Below are 19,144 nucleotides of genomic sequence, written 5' to 3'. Positions count from 1 at the left end.
GGTCAGACATCCTGGGACAGACCCTTTTCTGCAATTCCGAATAAAACACAACTTTGAGAAATTCTCAGTCAGACCATGTTTCTCTTAATCACGGGAGTACAAAGGTTGCAGACCATTGCTGAATCTTTTAACCATACCACGTGGTTAAACTCTTAGACTGTCGATACCGACAGAATAAGAACAAGTCTTTGATATGAATTACTAGTCTGCAGCTAGGAATTCGGTATCATTGAACGCGAAGAACGACAACCGCCGAAACATCCATTCTATAACGAATGAATGTCACTCTGAACAATTCACTCTAACAACAGAGGGAGCGATGGACAATTGTACAAAAGAAACAAACTTTTCACCAGCGATCAAGACGACACACTGAGAGTAAATATATATATTGATTGCAATTGTTCCCGAATGAGTGAGCGTTCATGTAAAGGATGAGCATTTCTATTGTTATAATTATTAACTCTGTAGTGACTTCTTGGTCGACCACCACTTCCCTTTTGTCCACCAAGCCGCGATTCCGATTTAGCCCAAGAGGTCACATTCTCCCATCATTTCTTGTAACCATATTTACTGTTTGTTTATGCATTTCTGTGAATTACTTAGTTAGTAATAAATAAATGATTTAAGACAATTGAATCCTACAGACGAAGAACCATATATGTGACATTTACAAAAAAAATGAGATATACATGAACAATCATTATTGGACACCCTTTTTCTATAGTGAACCGGTTTCACAAGCTTTCCACGCGCTAATTAACAATAATTTTAAATTTAAAGATAGGCTCTCGTGGAATAACCGTTTATGTGCACCACTCAGAATGGACGGACAAGCGCACAACCTTTCTGTTGCTGATGAAAATCGCAGAAATGTGGGAAAGAAACGTAAAACAAAACTAAAAGAATGGAAAGACAGGCAAAGGAAGATCTTACGGGATGCGGGAAAACCCTATACAAATCGTAAGGGTCAAGAAAAAAACTGGGAAAAGCTGTCCAAAAAAGGTATGTGGAAGAACCGTATATCAAACAATCAAGCTAGCTAGCTATAGAGTACAGTAACTAACATGTATGTTGTGGGTTGTCTAATTTGTAACTATAGAGAAAACATATTAGCTAAAGTTCGTTGGCTACTAACTCATTCATTATCGTTACAAATGTTATTGCTAGATTATAGAAGAAACATAGCTAGCTACTTTTTCTCCGTCCACCGGATGATTCGACATGGCTACAGTAGCTAGTTACACTGTATCCTGCAGGGAAGAGCGTGTTCCACGACGTGCAGAAAGGAGTGTGGAAAGTGACTGATGAGCGCAAGCGGCATCTGTTCAACAGTTTCTACACTGCCCCATACGAGAAACAACAAGCGTTGATTCTCTCCGGCTTAGAACAGGTTAGAAATAAGACAAAACGCCTATTATTACAATAGCTATATTGAACACTTGCATAGTTTAACTTTGACAGTAATGATACGTACATTAACGTTAACTCTAAAAGTGCTGTGTTACACAATGGTGCAATACAAACTCATTCTCTGTATAGATTGGGAGTGTTTTGTAGTTCTATGGTATGTTCACATTGAGGGCTTCATTTTAAATGAGACTAAGATTTCATGACTCAACTTTTAAGAAAAGTCATCATTGCTAAAGTTGATAGACCACCTTTAAATGAACCTCCATACAAATGAATGAACTGCATATTGCATTTAAGTTATTTACATGAAGGGCGTCTGTACTTGAAAGTACTTAAAACATCATATCAGGTGTTAAAACAGGACATCTTACAAGAGTCATGCAAAATGTCACACTGTTCTTCCACAAACTGAAATCATCACTGGAGATATACTGTTCTTCCACATTCTAAAAATTAAAACGGCAATAAAAAAAATATTTTTTGAAATAACAAATAAATATAAATTGTTGTTGGAAGATATGGGTATGGTGAATTATTTGTCAACCATAAAACACCTAATGTGGTACACACAATTAATAATATAAAAATAACTGATTATCTTAAAATGGAAAAATTGTCACATATATGGTTCTTCGTCTGTAGGATTCAATTGATGTATGGATGACTCATAGTGAAGACTGGGTTCGTGCAAATAACCAACAATTTACGACGTTTGGAATGAGACTAACATGAGGTAAAGTAAATAAGTCATTAACCAGAAGACGATGTCTCAGATATGAAAATATCTAAAAAGTTAGTTTAGGAAATTATCACTTTAATCTGAACATTTTCCTTGGTGCCCCGACTTCCTAGTTAATGACAGTTATATGATTAATCAGTTTGATTGCTTAATACTAATTACAGAGATAAATGCTTTGATAAAAAACTAAGTCTTCAATTTAATGATAGTAAAGACAGGACATGGGGATACATATCTTTATTTAAAGCATCACAAACTGCAGCGAAAAACAAATAACCATAATATACACTACCATTCAAAAGTTTGGGGTCACTTAGAAATGTCCTTGTTTTTGGTCACTTAGAAATGTCCTTGTTTTTGGTCCATTAAAATAACATACATTGATCATAAATACAGTGTAGACATGGTTAATGACTTGTAGCTGGAAACAGCGTATTTTTATGGAATATCTACATAGGCGTGCGAGAAATTGCCAAGAAACTGAAAATCTGGTACAACGCTGTGTACTACTCCCTTCACAGAACAGCGCAAACTGCCTGTAACCAGAATAGAAAGAGGAGTGGGAGGCCCCGGTGCACAACTGAGCAAGAGGACAAGTACATCAGTGTCTAGTTTGAGAAACAGACACCTTACAAGTCCTCAACTGGCAGCTTCATTAAATCGTACCCACAAAACACCAGTCTCAACATCAACAGTGAAGAGGCGACTCCGGGATGCTGGCCTTCTAGGCAGAGTAGCAAAGAAAAAGCCACATCTCAGACTGGCTAATAAAAATAAAAGATTAAGACGGGCAAAAGAACCCAGACTATGGACAGAGGAACACTGCCGAGAAGGCCAGCATCCCAGAGTCACCTCTTCACTGAGACTGGAAGTGATGGTTGCTGATAATGGGCCTCTTGTACGCCTATGTAGATATTCCATAAAATACCAACTGTTTCCTGCGACAAAAGTAATTTACAACATTAACAATGCCTACACTGGATTTCTGATACATTTTATATTATTTTAAATTGACATTTTTTTGTTGCTTTTCTTTCAAAAACAAATACATTTCTAAGTGACCCCAAACTTTTGAACGGTAGTGTATATTTGGCGGCAGGTAGCTTAGTGGTTAGAGAGTTGGGCCAGTAAACAAAAGGTTGCTGGAACGAATCCACGAGCTGACAAGCTACAAATCTGTCATTCTGCCCTGAAAAGGGCAGTTCAGCCACTGTTCTCCGGTAGGCTGTCATTGGAAAATAAGAATTTGTTCTTAACTGACTTTCCAAGTTAAATTAAGGTTAAATTTTAAAAATATTCCAGCCGACCAGAAACTGCTCTAATGTAAATGTAGCCTTACACTGCCCTCTAGTGGCTAGACAGATAAGAAACACAAGACAACAATAAAATACTTTTTATTTAGGTTTAACAGAACACCCATTTTCTAACCCAGGGGTACTTGAACAAAGCTAAACTCCTATTGAAACATGTTTTCTACCAGCACCCAATACAGTCTTCCCATCTGGTCTCACAAGTTCCCAATGATTTAGAGCAGTGACCAGGGAAACTGCAGAAGGCCCTTTGGAACTGATGTTCTGCTCACCGTGGTCAGTAAAGACGTCACTTAGAAGAGAAGAAAAGCTGCACTCATCCCAACAGGCAAAACTGGTTGTCAATGATGTCATTTCAACTAGGTTCTGTTGTCACAACGTCACTAAACCAAGTTTTGCCCGCTGGGATGGTTCCAATGGAATGAATGGAATAACCAAGTAAAGAGTTAGAGCTCATGTCAGCTTTTATAGTAAAGCATGGAACTACATGCTATTTACTTTAGCGATGAAGCTCTCCATAATGTCCTTCATCTTCTGAATGTCCACCTCGTCCTCCCGGGAAGCTTCCGCGTACACCCTGTCTACTCGCTTGTGTTGATCCTCTAAGAATTTCTGGAAATGATCACAATGTGAATTTCAGGCTCAGAAAGACAGTCGTTGTCAAATCAAGTTGTTATTGTAAAAAGGAATATCAAGGCAAGGAATAAAAATAAATATTAGGGGCAGGTTAGGGGCAAGATGGAGACAGACCTCTACAATGGACAGGTGGTTGGCAGCCGTGGTTAACACACTGGCAAGGTTGTTAACCACAGTCCGCCGCTCCTCATTGGTTTCTTGCAGGACAAGATGGTACCTGTGGAGTAGAAAGACAAATACTGTGGTGGTGGGGGTCTATTTTTAGATATGAACAATGAAAACAAACTTCATGTGGTTGTGAAATAATTGTAAAGCCCTAAACATACCGTACGCAAATAAAGTATCATTGTCCGGGTCAGAACGGCTCATAGGGCAGGAGCATATCTCCTGTTTTTGTTGTGTGAGGCAGCTTGATGTACAAGCACACCCCTTGGACAGGAAGCTAGTTTAACCCTTGTATCTCTGCACATTGTAAAATATGGTATTGGAACTGACCCTGTATATAAACAGTAGCTTATTTACTGTCTCATGTTATTCATGGTTCTATTTCTCGTGTGTTTTTTTCCTACTTTACATTAGTATAATATTTTTACTACTGATATTGATTACTGCAATGTCAGTCAGGAAAGAAAGGCATTTCACGGTAGTTGTGCCCGTGACAATAAAACTTGAAACTAAGCCCTGTAGCCCTCACCATTGTGATTTGGTCCAAAATAATTGGTAGAAGGAGCACTACTCACTGTTGCTGTGCAGCTTTCAGCTGCTCCACAGACTCATCATAGCCCAGGGTCACCTTCTTCTCCAGCAGCTTGCGGTGGGTCTCCACAGACTCCATCTCAGTAGACCACTTCTGCTCCTCATGGGCAATGTCCTACACACACACACACACCACAGAGAGAGGGATGATAAAAAACACAATTTAACCACAGATGTGGAAACAATACATTTAAAATAAATGGCTTCATCAATAAGTGCATCGATGACGTCGTCCTCACAGTGACCGTACGTACATACCCCAACCAGAAACCATGGATTACAGGCAGCACCCGCACTGAGCTAACGGCTAGAGCTGCTACTTTCAAGGAGTGGGACTCTAACCTGGAAACTTATAAGAAATCCCGCTATGCCCTCCGACGAACCATCAAACAGGCAATACAAGATTGAGTCTTACTACACCGGCTCTGACGCTCGTCGGATGTGGCAGGGCTTGCAAACCATTACAGACTACAAAGGGAAGCACAGCCGAGAGCTGCCCAGTGACATGAGCCTACCAGGCGAGCTAAACTACTTCTATGCTCCCTTCGAGGCAAATAACACTGAAACATGCATCAGAGCACCAGCTGTACCAGAAGACTGTGTGATCACACTCTCCGCAGCCGATGTGAGTAAGACCCTTAAAAAACATTCACAAGGCCGCAGGGCCAGACGGATTACCAGGACGTGTACTGCAAGCATGCGCTGACCAACTAGCATGTGTCTTCACTGACATGTTCAACCTCTCCCTGTCCGAGTCTGTAATACCAACATGTTTTAAGCAGACCACCATAGTGCCTGTGCCCAAGAACACTATGGTAAACCTGGCTAAATGACTACCGACCCGTAGCACTCTCGTCTTTAGCCATGAAGTGCTTTGGAAGATTGGTGATGGCTGAAGTCAAAATCAACATCCCAGAAACCCTAAATGATCAAAAACACAATTTAACCACAGATGTAGATACAATACATTTAAATAATTGAGGAGAACAAGAAAAGCTGGTTCCATGATGGTCCTTATAAGACAATGAGCTGTCTAGGAAAACCTTGGATGGACCAATGATTCACTTTGACACCACTTCCTGATCAATAAATGACTGGCCTGTGAAGCAATATTTCAGATGGGTTCCTGTATACAATATTCAAACATTTGTAATATTGAAAATATAACCCACCTGCATGTCTTGTTCGAGCTGCTCGTCGAGCCTACGGATTTGCTCTCTCAGTTGTTTCAAGTCATTCGCTTTATCTGAAATATTGGAATTCACCTCAAAGAGAAAAAAGACCCATGTTTAAGAAAAAAACACCCAAAAAATGGGACAAAACCGTCGGACTTCTAAGAAACACAGTGAAATGTCTCGGTACCTGTTCTATGGACTCCTCCAGGCTTAGTTTCATGTCTGTCAGTCGACTACACTCCTCGTCCACATCAGTGATCAGTTTCCTCAGTAGTTGCTGTAGAGAATAAGCCACAGAATTAGGTCCAGAAACAACACACACCTGTTGTAATAAAGCGATTGTTCGATGAGAACTAAATCGCCATACTTGAATTTGTGTTCTGCATTGAACCATGGTGGACGGTCCGTATTCTGTGGAGGTCCTGATCTCAAAGTCGTGGCCGCATGCGTTCTCGGCAGACACAGGGATGAGCTTCAGTTTGCGGGCAAGCTTGTGGTACTCGGCCAGCTTCACTTCGGCCTAAATCATTAGCAGAGGTTAAGACTGAGAAGACTGTTCAGCACTGGCTCATAGCTAGCTAGTCATTTAAAAATAAATGACTTATTGAACCTTTATTTATCAGACAGATGAGTATAGAATGCAGTCGTATCAGGCCAGCATCCTATTCCTTACCGTCTCCTTGGCCTTGGCCAGAGCGATCTCCTCGTTCCACATGTGCTGCTCGGCCTGCTCCAGGCTCTTGCTCAGGCTGTTGATGGTCTGCTGCAGCTCCCTCTTCTCCCAGTTGATCCTCTCAATGTCTGCGGGAGTGAACTTCTGGGTGGACAAGATGTGTTGGAGCCGGGACTCCTCCTGTTTTAGGGTCTCCACTTGCAGTCCTACACAGGACAACGTTTCAGGATTTCCAGGAGTAGCAATTTAAAAAAAGGTATATTTTAATGGATTTTCACATTTCGTTTAAACAGGGAATGAGAGGAAGTGGGGACAAATAGAGAGATGTGTCAAAGGGCAGTAGACCACATATGCAGACACTTTAGAAAGAGAAAAGTGTCCAGGAAGGCTGCATCAATACCGCAAGACCAGCTAAACCACGAGAGTAGCAATGTTTGGTCATGGTTTTTTTTACCCGATGCTTCCAGCTCCTCGGCCAATCCAGAGGCTTTGTTCTCCAGGTTGGCTTTAAAAGACTCCAGGTTACTGCGATAACTCTGCAGCTTCTGCAGGTCTGTCTGAAGTTTGACTTTCTCCGTTCTTTTGACCATCAATCGGTCCTGCTCCAAAGTGAATAACATGGTTAGAAATATCGTGAATCAAATGGCTCTGTTCAAACGTAACTGGCACGTTTACAGACTGCTTAAACTAGGTGAGATGTGTACAATATTCAGTCGCAGAACTTCTATAAATAATATAGAAATCTATAAATACAGTGCATTCGGAAAGTATTCAGACCACTTGACTTTTGCCACATTTGTTCCATTCAAGAATAGATTCAATTGTGATTTTTCACCCTCATCAAAATGCACACAACACCCCGTAATGACAAAGCAAACACAATTTCTATCAATTGTAGCAAATTTTTGCAAAATAAAAAACCAAAATATCACATTTACATAAGTATTCTGACCCTTTACTCAGTACTTTGTTGAAGCACCTTTGGCAGCAATTACAGCCTTGAGACTTCTTGGGTATGACACTACAAGCTTGGCACAAATCTATTTGGGGAGTTTCTCCTATTCTTCTCTGCAGATCATCTTAAGCTCTGTCAGGTTGGATGGGGACCATCACTGCACATCTATTTTCAGGTCTCTCCAGAGATGTTCTATCGGGTTCAAGTCCGGGCTCTGTCAGGGCAACTCAAGAATATTCAGAGACGTGTTGCCCAAAGCCACTCCTGCGTTGCCTTGGCTGTGTGCTTGTTGTCCTGTTGGAAGGTGAATCTTCGTCTGAGGTCCTGAACAGGTTTTCAGCAAGGACCTCTCTGTACTTTTCTCCGTTCATCTTTCCCTCGATCCTGACTAGTCTCCCAGTCCCTGCCGCTGAAAAACATCCCCACAGCATGATGCTGCCATCACCATGCTTCACAGTAGTGATAGTGCCAGGTTTCCTCCAGACGTGACGCTTGGCATTCAGGTCAAAGATTTCAGATCTTGGTTTCATCAGACCAGAGAATCTTGGTTCTCATGGTCAGAGTCCTTTAGGTGCCTTTTGGCAAACTCCAAGCGGGCTGTCATGTGCCTTTTACTGACGAGTGGCTTCCATCTGGCCACTCTACCATAAAGGCCTGATTGGTGGAGTGCTGCAGAGATGAGTGTTCTTCTGGAAGGTTCACCCATCTCCACAGAGGAACTCTGGACCAAGGCCCTTCTCCCCCGATCGCTCATTTTGGCAGGGCAGCAAGCTCTAGGAAGAGTCTTTGTGTCTTCCATTTAAGAATTATGGAGGCCACTGAATTTTTTGGTACGCTTCTCCAGATCTGTGCCTCGACACAATCCTGTCTCGGTGCTTGACAGACAATTCCTTCAACCTCATGACTTGATTTTTGATCTGTCAACTGTGGGACCTTATATAGACAGGTGTATGCCTTACCAAATCATGTCCAATTTACCACAACTTGGAGTCCAAGTTAACACATAAAAATGTTTATCTTTGTCATTATGGGGTATTGTGTGTAAGTTGATGAGGGAAAATATTTTATACATTTGATAATTAGGCTGTAACATAACAAAATGTGGAATATTTTCAGACTGCACTGTATATACAGACCTTAGATTAAAAGGACGAACCGTTTGACTTTCCTTCTCCAGTCGTTCAACCTCACCACTCAGAATCCTGTACTTCTCCTCCATGGATGCGAGAAGCCCTTCGTCAACGTTGTAAAGTCTCTCTGTAAATATAAAGTTGACGTTTTATGCGCTTGTTGCTGGTTATTTTTTATATGTTCATTTGGAAGGAAAAGGCACAACTCACAATTAAAAACAATGACTTTGTCATCACTGCTTACTTAGTTTAGCAAGATAATCTGCATCCTCTTCATCAAACGTATCCGCTCCTTGCATGAACTTGTTGTAGGTTTCAGCGGTGTAGTCCAGAAAGAGCTAGAAACGGAAGGGATAGTGCAGGGTCAAATAGAGACCTAACATCCTAAATGGTTTTGTTGTGATTAAGTTGTTTCTGTACCTTGTTGAACTCAACCCCGTCCTCAATCTCAGTGCTTCCGTCAGAGAAATCCGCAAAGAGCAGGTCCTGATCACTCATACAGCAAAAGACCTGCAAAACAACCAGAACAAATTCAAGGAAACATACAGTATTATACAGAGCCACGACTGCATGGAACTCCCATCTTACATGGCGCAAGTGAACAACAAACCTGGTTTCAAAAATAGGCACAAGGACTCTGCCCCATGTGACCTAACTTTGTTGTTCATGTATTGACAAGTGTAACTAATAGATGCACACACAATCCATGTTAATGTTTTTAAATATGTCAATTGTAAAGGATTTCGTTATGTCGAAGCCCAGTAAGACTAGTGGTCACCATTGCCGTCGGCTAATGGGGATCCTGATGAAATTTTTTTAATAAACATCTCTCATTATTCAAACCTTCCTTTAGACAGTTAATGTTATTAATGAGTTTAGAGATGAGGTAGTATTCTGCTGTACTAATACCCACCTTCACAGTATCGATGAGCCAGACAACAGCCCCCAAGACCTGTGGCCATGTATGTGGTGCCCCCACAGAGTACATGGAACTTTTGGAGAGAACAAATGGATACCTGCCATCAGAAATATACAGTCAGTATCATAGAATGAGGAATGGGCTAGCGTACAAAAACCAGATGCAAACAGCAATTCGATTCGATTACTGGCCCAACACTCTAACCACTATTTACCCCAAGTCTTTGAGAATCCTGGGGACCTCTTCCTCCACTTTGGAGGTGGGCATCTGGAAGGTGGGGTCCAGGAGGCAGTAGATGAACTCAAAGATCTTTAGGAACTCCTTGGTGGAGGGCGACTGGAGAGACTTGACTGACATTGAACCCGGAAAGCCCTTCTCTGACAGAAACTAGAGGAGAACGAGGGAAATGATGTGCCTTTGTCAAAGAGTGCTGATCTAGGACCAGACCCCCCCAGGTCATATAATCTTATTCATGAGGATGTAAAAGTGACAACTGATCCTAGAGCAGCACTCCTACTCTGAGATACTTTATAAATATTTGGGCCGGTCTTGAAAGACTTAAAAGTTCAGTGAAATTTATGTTTTAAAAATGTGCGTATATTAGAAATCCATACCTCACACAACTGTCTGATGCACTGCTGAACATAGGCCTTATCGTGTAAGGGCCGGGGATCCTTCATCTTCTCTGCACCCCCAAAGGCTCCAAAGGCGCTGTTGCGAGCCATGCCAGCCCCACTGGTCCTGAAAAGCAGTAAGGCCTGCAGTGTGAACATGTCCAGAGCTACAATAAAAACCTGTACTGTCTGAGGGACTCGAGGACTGGAGTTGGGAACCACTGAACTTGGCAGTGAGAAATGGCTCCCAACCATATGGATTCACTAACAGGAATAGTCTTTGTCTCGCATGGTGACAGTGATAGAGAACTAGGTGTACCATGGTATTTTAGTCGGTGTATGGACTTACCGACTACCAAAAAAGCTGGTTCTTCTCTCGGATGTGACAGACTGGGGTTTAGGAATGTTCAACTTTCCGAAGGATTGTTTGCTGTGAACAAATATTGATATGCTCACTGTATTAGTAAATACATATCCCATAAAGCAACTTCCATTGACGTTCGTTTGAACACTAACCTCTGCGGTGTTGCATAAACCATGCTCATTCTGTTGCTTTCAACTCTTTGAGGGAGCTCAGAGAGCCTACTGCTGGATGCTCGGTTCATCCTGGACCTGGTGAAAGAATGAAGAAAAGACATAGGCAGAAAAATACATGTAGGCTATACATGGATAGCCAGAACAGTTAATGTTTAAATAGGATAGCAAATGTTTCTCAAACCAGTCAACTAACTGCAAATGCCTTCATATGAACAATGAAAGATGGGCACACTAGCCGGAACTGAGATGGGTCACCCACTTACTAGGGTGACATAGTCCCAGATTGTGCGGGACAGTCAGGCATTTTGGCACTTTGTCCCACAACCAAACATTCATGTCCTGTTCATATCAAATCCACGATAATTGAGAATTTCAATACGGATTTTTCTACAGCTGGCCATGCTTTCCACCTGGATAACCCTACCCCGGTCAACAGCCCTGCACAAGGCCTAACCGTTATCATATCCGCCATCGGTAAGAGAGGGCCTGTTTGGCCCTGTCTGGGGGTATCATCGGATGGGGCCAGTGTCTCCTGACCCCTCCTGTCTCAGCCTCCAGTATTTATGCTGCAGTAGTTTTTGTCGGGGGCTAGGGTCAGTCTGTTATAACTGGAGTATTTCTCCTGTCTTATCCGGTGTCCTGTGTGAATTTAAGTATGCTCTCTGTAATCCTTTCTTTCTCTCTCGGAGGACCTGAACCCTACGACCATGCCTCAAGACTGCCTGGCCTGATAACTCCTTGCTGTCCCCAGTCCACTTGGCCGTGCTGCTGCTCCAGTTTCAACTGTTCTGCCTGTGGTTATGGAACCCTGACCAGTTCACCGGATGTGCCACCTGTCCCAGACCTGCTGTTTTCAACTCTCTAGAGACAGCAGGAGCGGTAGAGATACTCTCAATGATCGGCTATGAAAAGCCAACTGACATTTACTACTGAGAATTTCAATAAGCATTTTTCTACGGCTGGCCATGCTTTCCCCCTGGCTACCCCTACCCCGGTCAACAACACTGTAAACCCCACAGCAACTCGCCCAAGCCTTCCCCATTTCTCCTTCTCCCAAATCTAGTCAGCTGATGTTCTGAAAGAGCTGCAAAATCTGGACCCCTACAAATCAGCCGGGCTTAACTGCCCTTTTCAGGGGCAGAACGACAGATTTTTACCTTGTCAGCTCGGGGATTCAATCTTGCAACCTTACAGTTAACTAGTCCAACGCTCTAACCACCTGATTACATTGCACTCCACGAGGAGACAATATTGATCAGAGTTACCTTGTCCTATGGATTAGAGGTCGACCGATTAATCGGAATGGCCGATTAATTAGGGCCGATTTCAAGTTCATTACAATCGGAAATCTGTATTTTTGGGTACCGATATATATATATATATATTTGTTTTTTATACCTTTATTTAACTAGGCAAGTTAGTTAAGAACACATTCTTATTTTCAATGACGGCCTAGGAATGGTGGGTTAACTGCCTTGTTCAGGGGCAGAACGACTGATTTTCACCTTGTCAGCTCAGGGGATCCAATCTTGCAACCATACAGTTAACGAGTCCAACGCAATAACAACCTGCCTCTCTCTCGTTGCACTCCACAAGGAGACTGCCTGTTACGCGAATGCAGTAAGCCAATGTAAGTTGCTAGCTAGCATTAAACTTATCTTATAAAAAAACAATCAATCATAATCACTAGTTAACTACACATGGTTGATGATATTACTAGATATTATCTAGCGTGTCCTGCGTTGCATATAATCTGACTGAGCATACAAGTATCTAAGTATCTGACTGAGCATACAAGTATCTAAGTATCTGACTGAGCGGTGGTAGGCAGGCGTGTAAACATTCATTCAAACAGCAGACAGGCGTTGTGTAAACTGTTTATGATTCTTATTCAAACGAATTAAAATTGCAGCTAGTTAGCGCGCGCTAATTGTCATTGTGTTGCGTTGAAGCTATACTGTTACACTGGCAATCTAAAGTGCCTATAAGAACATCCAATTGTGCGTCAATAATAACTACAACCTAAAACTTCTTACCTGAGAATATTGAAGACTCATGTTAAAAGGAACCACCAGCTTTCATATGTTCTCATGTTCTGAGCAAGGAACTGAAACGTTAGCTTTCTTACATAGCACATATTGCACTTTTACTTTCTTCTCCGACACTTTGTTTTTGCATTATTTAAACCAAATTGAACATGTTTCATTATTTACTTGAGGCTAAATGTATTTGATTGATGTATTATATTAAGTTAAAATAAGTGTTCATTCAGTATTGTTGTAATTGTCATTATTACAAAAAAATAATAATAATCGTCCAATTAATCGGTAATCAGCTTTTTTGGTCCTCCAATAATCGGTATCTGCGTTGAAAAAATCATAATCGGTCGAACTCTACTATGGATATCTACACAGTTATAAAATTGGCAAGGTGGTGTAAGCCTACACGAAACACAGACCTTATGTTAAGTGAATCTAAAAATATCTTATGGAATGAATGAATGAACCGCTTTTCAGATTTTTCTAGAAGGTGTCATGGGAATTATGACTCGCACTTCGGTAGTCAATTCTTACCATGCCCATTATTAAAATAGGATTTCCTGCATATAGAAATTACAGTTTTTGTTTTGAACATTCATCACAGGTAACTTAAACTCTATTTTTATTCAAACAGTTGAGAGTATTTGTCTCCTAAGCAGACTCTTCAGTATCGTTGTCACTTCAGAGCTGTGTGTGTTTTACAGATGGCAGAGGAAAGCAGAGCACCAGTGTGGGACTATTACATGGAATTGGCACCAGGGAAAGCAAGGTGTCTTACTTGTGATAAAAGATGTAAGCATGGGGTCAGCAACGGCTAAATCAAAAATACCACCAACCTGTGGAATCACCTTAAGAACACCCACCCAAAAGCCCAAAAGGAAGCAATGATGAAAAAAGCAAATGCAAATTCTTCACAAGGAAAAACTGATGACACATCGCAGGCTACAATCGTACAACATTTTAATAAACAAGCAAAATGGCAGGACAAAGACCCAAGGGCCAAGAAGATGGATGTAGCAATTATTGAGATGATTGCCACTGACAACCAGCCATTCACAGTGGTGTGACAACCAGCCATTCACAGTGGTGTGACAACCAGCCATTCACAGTGGTGTGACAACCAGCCATTCACAGTGGTGTCTGACGTTGGTTTTCAGCGGCTGATAACTCTCGCTGAACCCTGGTACAGGATCAAAGACAAAACATTATTTAGCACAGAAATGCTAGATAAAACACATGAAAGAGTTGTGATGAAAGTGAAGAATCTGGTGGCACCAGTCAACGCTCCACACATGGCATTCACAACGGACTGCTGGTCAGGCACTACAGAATCCCCGATGAGCCTTACTGGACATTTCATTGACAATGTTTGGACAAGAAAGCAGGTTGTGCTGAATGTCAAGACTATGAATGGATCACACACAGGAAACTACATCAGAGAGATGTTTTTGACCATGTTGGAATACTAGGAAATCCACACAGCACTACGCTGGTCCTCAGGGACAGTGGGCCAAACATGGTGAAAGGTATGAGACTGGCAGAGCTTCCAGACTTCAGCTGCAGTGCACACACCCTATAGCTTGTAATCAATGATGGCCTATCCAGTCAGAGAGCTGTGCTAGACATTATTGTCATGTTGAAGAGCTGTGCAACTCACTTTGACCATTCTGTACTGGCCAAACAGAGGCGGAGGGCCATTCAGGAAGAGCGTGGGCCTTCCCAAACACAGCATCATCCAAACAGTTCAAACTCACTGGAACTCAACACTACACATGTTGCAGAGGATGTTTGAACAGAGGCGTGCACTGAATGCGTATGCAGGTGAATACGGACACATCAGCGGTTTGTCTGCTGCACAGTGGGACATTGTCTCTAACCTAATTGAGACTCTGGCACCTATGGAGGAGGTGACACTGGAGATGAGCCACTCCCAACTCTACAGCAGCATACATCATCCCCAGTGTGTCGGTGCTGAAGCTGATGCTACAGCAGGAGGGTTATTCTACTCAACGCATTGAAAACCTTACAGAAGACCATGTTGGACAGTCTGACAAGGAGGTTCTCCAAGGCCGAGGAGACAAAGTGCCTGGTGCTGGCAACTGTCCTGGATCCACATTACAAGAGCTATGCCTTCACCTCAGGGACAGCACTAGAGAAAGCAAAAGAGTGGCTGAAAGAGGAGTCTGACCGACTAAGGAAACAAAATCCCAGAGCCACAGCAGAAAGGACGAGTGAAGAGGAGGACCCTGATCCAGGTGCAAAAAAAACAAAGAGTCCAGGTAGATCAGCCACCCAGTCTGGTGGACAGCCTCTACGCTAGAATCCTTGGAAGCCAAGAGGGCAGGGCTGAAGACCAGGTAGATCAGCCACCCAGTCTGGTGGACAGCCTCTACGCTAGAATCCTTGGAAGCCAAGAGCGCAGGGCTGAAGTCTAGGGCAGTTTTGAAATTGAGTTGGAGCGTTACCTCACAGAGCCTGTCATTGACAGAAAGAGCGGCTTCCCTTTGGAGTGGTGGAAGCAGAATGAGGACAGACTTCAATCACTCACTCCACTGGCAAATAAGTTTCTCTGTCCCCCACCTTCTTCAGTCCCAAGCGAGAGAGTGTTTAGTGAGGTGGGAATCATTTATGATAAGCGGAGGAGCAGACTGACGGGACCATGCAGAAAAGCTCTGCTTTCTGCACTACAACCTAAAACTTCTTAACTGGGAATATTGAAGACCCATGAAAGCTGGTGGTTCGTTTTAACATGTTCTCATGTTATTTGAGACTAAATTGATTTTATTTCTGTATTATATTAAGTTAAAACAAGTGTTCATTTTTCATTCAGTATTTTTGCAATTGTCATTATTATAAAAATGTGTGCGTATATATATATATATATATATATAAAAATATTTAAAAAAACGGCCGATTAATCGGTATCGGCTTTTTTGGGTCCTCCAATAATCGGTGCCGGTGTTGAAAAATCATAGTCGGTCGACCTCTATTCTGTATACTCCTGGCCCTTCTTTGGACATTGTGTTAACTAACCTCCAGACGAGCTTCAATGCCATAACTCTCCTTCCGTGGCCTCCAACTGCTCTTAAATACAAGTAAAACTAAATGCATGCTCTTCAACCGATCGCTGCCCACACCTGCCCGCCCGTCCAGCACTCTGGACGGTTCTAACTTAGAATATGTGGACAACTACAAATACCTAGGTGTCTGGTTAGACTGTAAACTATCCTTCCAGAATCACATTAAGCATCTCCAATCCAAAATTAAATCTAGAATCAGCTTCCTATTTCGCAACAAAGCATCCTTCACTCATGCTGCCAAACATACGTTCGTAAAACTGACCATACTACCGATCCTCGACTTCGGCAATGTCATTTACAAAATAGCCTCCAACACTACTCAGCAAATTGGATGCAGTCTATCACAATGCCATCCATTTTGTCCCAAAGCCCCATACACTACCCACCACTGCAACCCGTATGCTCTCGTTGGCTGGCTCTCGCTTCATATTCGTCACCAAGCCCACTGGCTCCAGGTCATCTATAAGTCTCTGCTAGGTAAAGCCCCGCCTTAGCTCACTGGTCACCATAGCAGCATCCACCCATAGCACGTGCTCCAGCAGGTATATTTCACTGGTTACCCCCAAAGCCAATTCCTCCTTTAGCCGCCTTTCCTTACAGTTCTCTGCTGCCAATGACTGGAACGAACTGCAAAAATCACTGAAGCTGGAGACTCATATCTCCCTCACTAGCTTTAAGCACCAGCTGTCAGAGCGTTTCACAGATCACTGCACCTGTAAACAGCCCATCCAACTATCTCATCCCCATACTGTTATTTATTTTGCTCCTTTGCACCCCAGTATCTCTACTTGCACACTCATCTTCTGCACATCTATCACTCCCAGTGTTTAACTGATAAATTGTAACTATTTTGCCACTATGGCCTAGTTATTGCCTTTACCTCCCCTATCCTACCTCATTTGCACACACTGTATATAGACTTTTTCTATAGTATTAATGGGCCTATTTATTATAATGAATATGATGAATATGAATTCAGAGGGCAGAATTAAATATAAAAGCATTAGACCTCTCACTAAAGGACCCCACCCCCATCGAAGTTGACAATCCCTAGTTTAGATCAAAGCTGAATCAATGCCTTGGAAGATCACAATGATTCATTTGTATTCTAAATAACATAACCAAGTATAATAGCATAGCATTACTGTTACACCAAAAGCATCACCTCATAGGACGTTAGCTGAAGAGTAAAAAAAAAAAATATATACACATATCATGCGGCCAAATGCTCAACAGCGTGCGCCACTGGGAAGAATGTGCTTATATTTAGTGAACAAAAATATAAACGCAACATGTAGTGTAGGTCCCATTATTATTTTTTTATTTTTTTGTTGAATTTTTACCCCTTTTTCTCCCCAATTTCGTAGTATCCAATTGTTGTAGTAGCTACTATCTTGTCTCATCGCTACAACTCCCGTACGGGCTCGGGAGAGACGAAGGTTGAAAGTCATGCGTCCTCCGATACACAACCAACCAAGCCGCTGCTTCTTTAACACAGCGCACATCCAACCCGGAAGTCAGCCGCACCAATGCGCCGGAGGAAACACCGTGCACCTGGCCACCTTGGCTAGCGTACACTGCGCCCAGCCCGCCACAGGAGTCGCTGGTGCGCGATGAGACAAGGACACCCCTACCGACCAAGCCCTCCCTAACCCGGGCGACGCTAGGCCAATTGTGCGTCGCCCCACGGACCTCCCGGTCGCGGCCGGTTACGACAGAGCCTGGGCGCGAACCCAGGACTCTGATGGCACAGCTGGCGCTGCAGTACAGCGCCCTTAACCACTGCGCCACCCGGGAGGCAGGTCCCATTATTTTAATGAGCTGAAATAAAATAGCAGAAATGTTCCATACGGACATAAAGCTTTCTCCTTTGCCAAGAAAATCCATCCACCTGACAGGTGTGGCATATCAAAAAGCTGATTAAACGGCATGATCATTACACAGGTGCACCTTGTGCTGGGGACAATAAATGGCCACTCTAAAAAAATGTGCCGTTTTGTCACACAACACAATGCCACAGATATCAAGTTTTGAGGGAGAATGCAAATGGAATACTGTCTGCAGGAATGTCAACAAAGTTTTAGAGAATTTGGCAGTACATCCAACCGGCCTCACAACTCAATTTCAATTTACTTTTTGGCTAGTTAAATAAAGGTTAGATATTAACTGTAGTTAGTTAAATCTTTGCAAGTTGCGTTTATATTTTTGTTCAGTATAGTTGAACACTTATCTGCTCAAGAAACAGTAATTCAAGTAAATACAAATTCTCATGAAACGGAGATCAAATGAGCATGCAGACGCAGTTCAGACATTCCGCTGCTAAAACGTGAATAATCATCATTCACGCTTGACAGTGATGCCGTGGCCAATTTTTTTGTTTATTAGATAACTTATGCCTAACAATATCCGTGTTTAAGACAACTTGGTGTATTACATAGTTATTTATTACTGCTTTGTTGGGGGTTAGAGCTTACAATGAAAGCATTTCACTGTACTTGTGCATGTGACATTAAAACTACACGGTCCTGTAAAATCTTCCTGTTGTAAAACTACACGGTCCTGTAAAATCTTCCTGTTGTCTCGCATTTGGGTATTTTTAATGTGGTCGTTACCCCTAACGTTCTCAAAAACATAAAGTCGACATTCGGATCAGTCGACATTCGTGCGGCAAATGTACACCATCATGACACTTTCACATGCAAATACTTAACTTTTTTCCTGTGATATAACGTTAGCTAGCTATATTGTTCAACGAATGACATTCCACTGGGGAAATATACAATTAACGTACTTACTAGACTTGTAAAGCATAAACTAATTTAGCAAACTAGCTAACGTTAGCTAGGTAATGTTAGAATTCGCCTGAGGCATTACAAATAATTATTGCTAGCTATAAATTAGATGCAACAACCTATTGAGACGTCTTTCAAATAAATACGTACCTTTCCATTTTCTATAAATGTAAAATAATCCGTTCAGAAAATGTTGCTTTTACGTAGGTAGCTAACGAGTCAAAAAAATCCGCCAAAAACTTTAAGCACAACGGACGCTAGTGACGACATGAGTTTCGACGGAAAGCGCAATGGGTCAGATGGGACGTGCGTTCAAGTTCAAAGCAATTTGCTTACTTTTAAGGGTTCCAAGCGGCACACAATAATGACCATAAGT

The 19,144-nt window shown here is 42.2% G+C and overlaps 1 protein-coding gene across 1 annotated transcript; it reads right to left on the bottom strand.

The window, feature by feature from the left end:
- Positions 1 to 3,530: 3,530 nt before the first annotated feature.
- LOC139411898 (kinetochore protein NDC80 homolog) lies at positions 3,531 to 19,030 on the bottom strand. Its single transcript, XM_071158648.1, has 17 exons — positions 18,919 to 19,030; positions 10,837 to 10,932; positions 10,670 to 10,750; positions 10,321 to 10,447; positions 9,921 to 10,093; positions 9,701 to 9,803; positions 9,208 to 9,297; positions 9,032 to 9,125; positions 8,814 to 8,914; positions 7,157 to 7,301; positions 6,703 to 6,908; positions 6,397 to 6,549; positions 6,217 to 6,306; positions 6,027 to 6,119; positions 4,839 to 4,969; positions 4,213 to 4,315; positions 3,531 to 4,074 (listed from the first exon to the last, which is right to left on the bottom strand). Exons 1-17 carry the CDS (start codon positions 18,924 to 18,926, stop codon positions 3,946 to 3,948), a joined length of 1,923 nt encoding a protein of 640 aa, XP_071014749.1. The 5' UTR covers positions 18,927 to 19,030; the 3' UTR covers positions 3,531 to 3,945.
- Positions 19,031 to 19,144: the final 114 nt, after the last annotated feature.

The sequence above is a fragment of the Oncorhynchus clarkii genome, chromosome 6, assembly GCF_045791955.1.
Source record: "Oncorhynchus clarkii lewisi isolate Uvic-CL-2024 chromosome 6, UVic_Ocla_1.0, whole genome shotgun sequence".
Classification (NCBI taxonomy): domain Eukaryota; kingdom Metazoa; phylum Chordata; class Actinopteri; order Salmoniformes; family Salmonidae; genus Oncorhynchus; species Oncorhynchus clarkii.
This window is presented reverse-complemented; position numbering and strand designations above follow the sequence as displayed.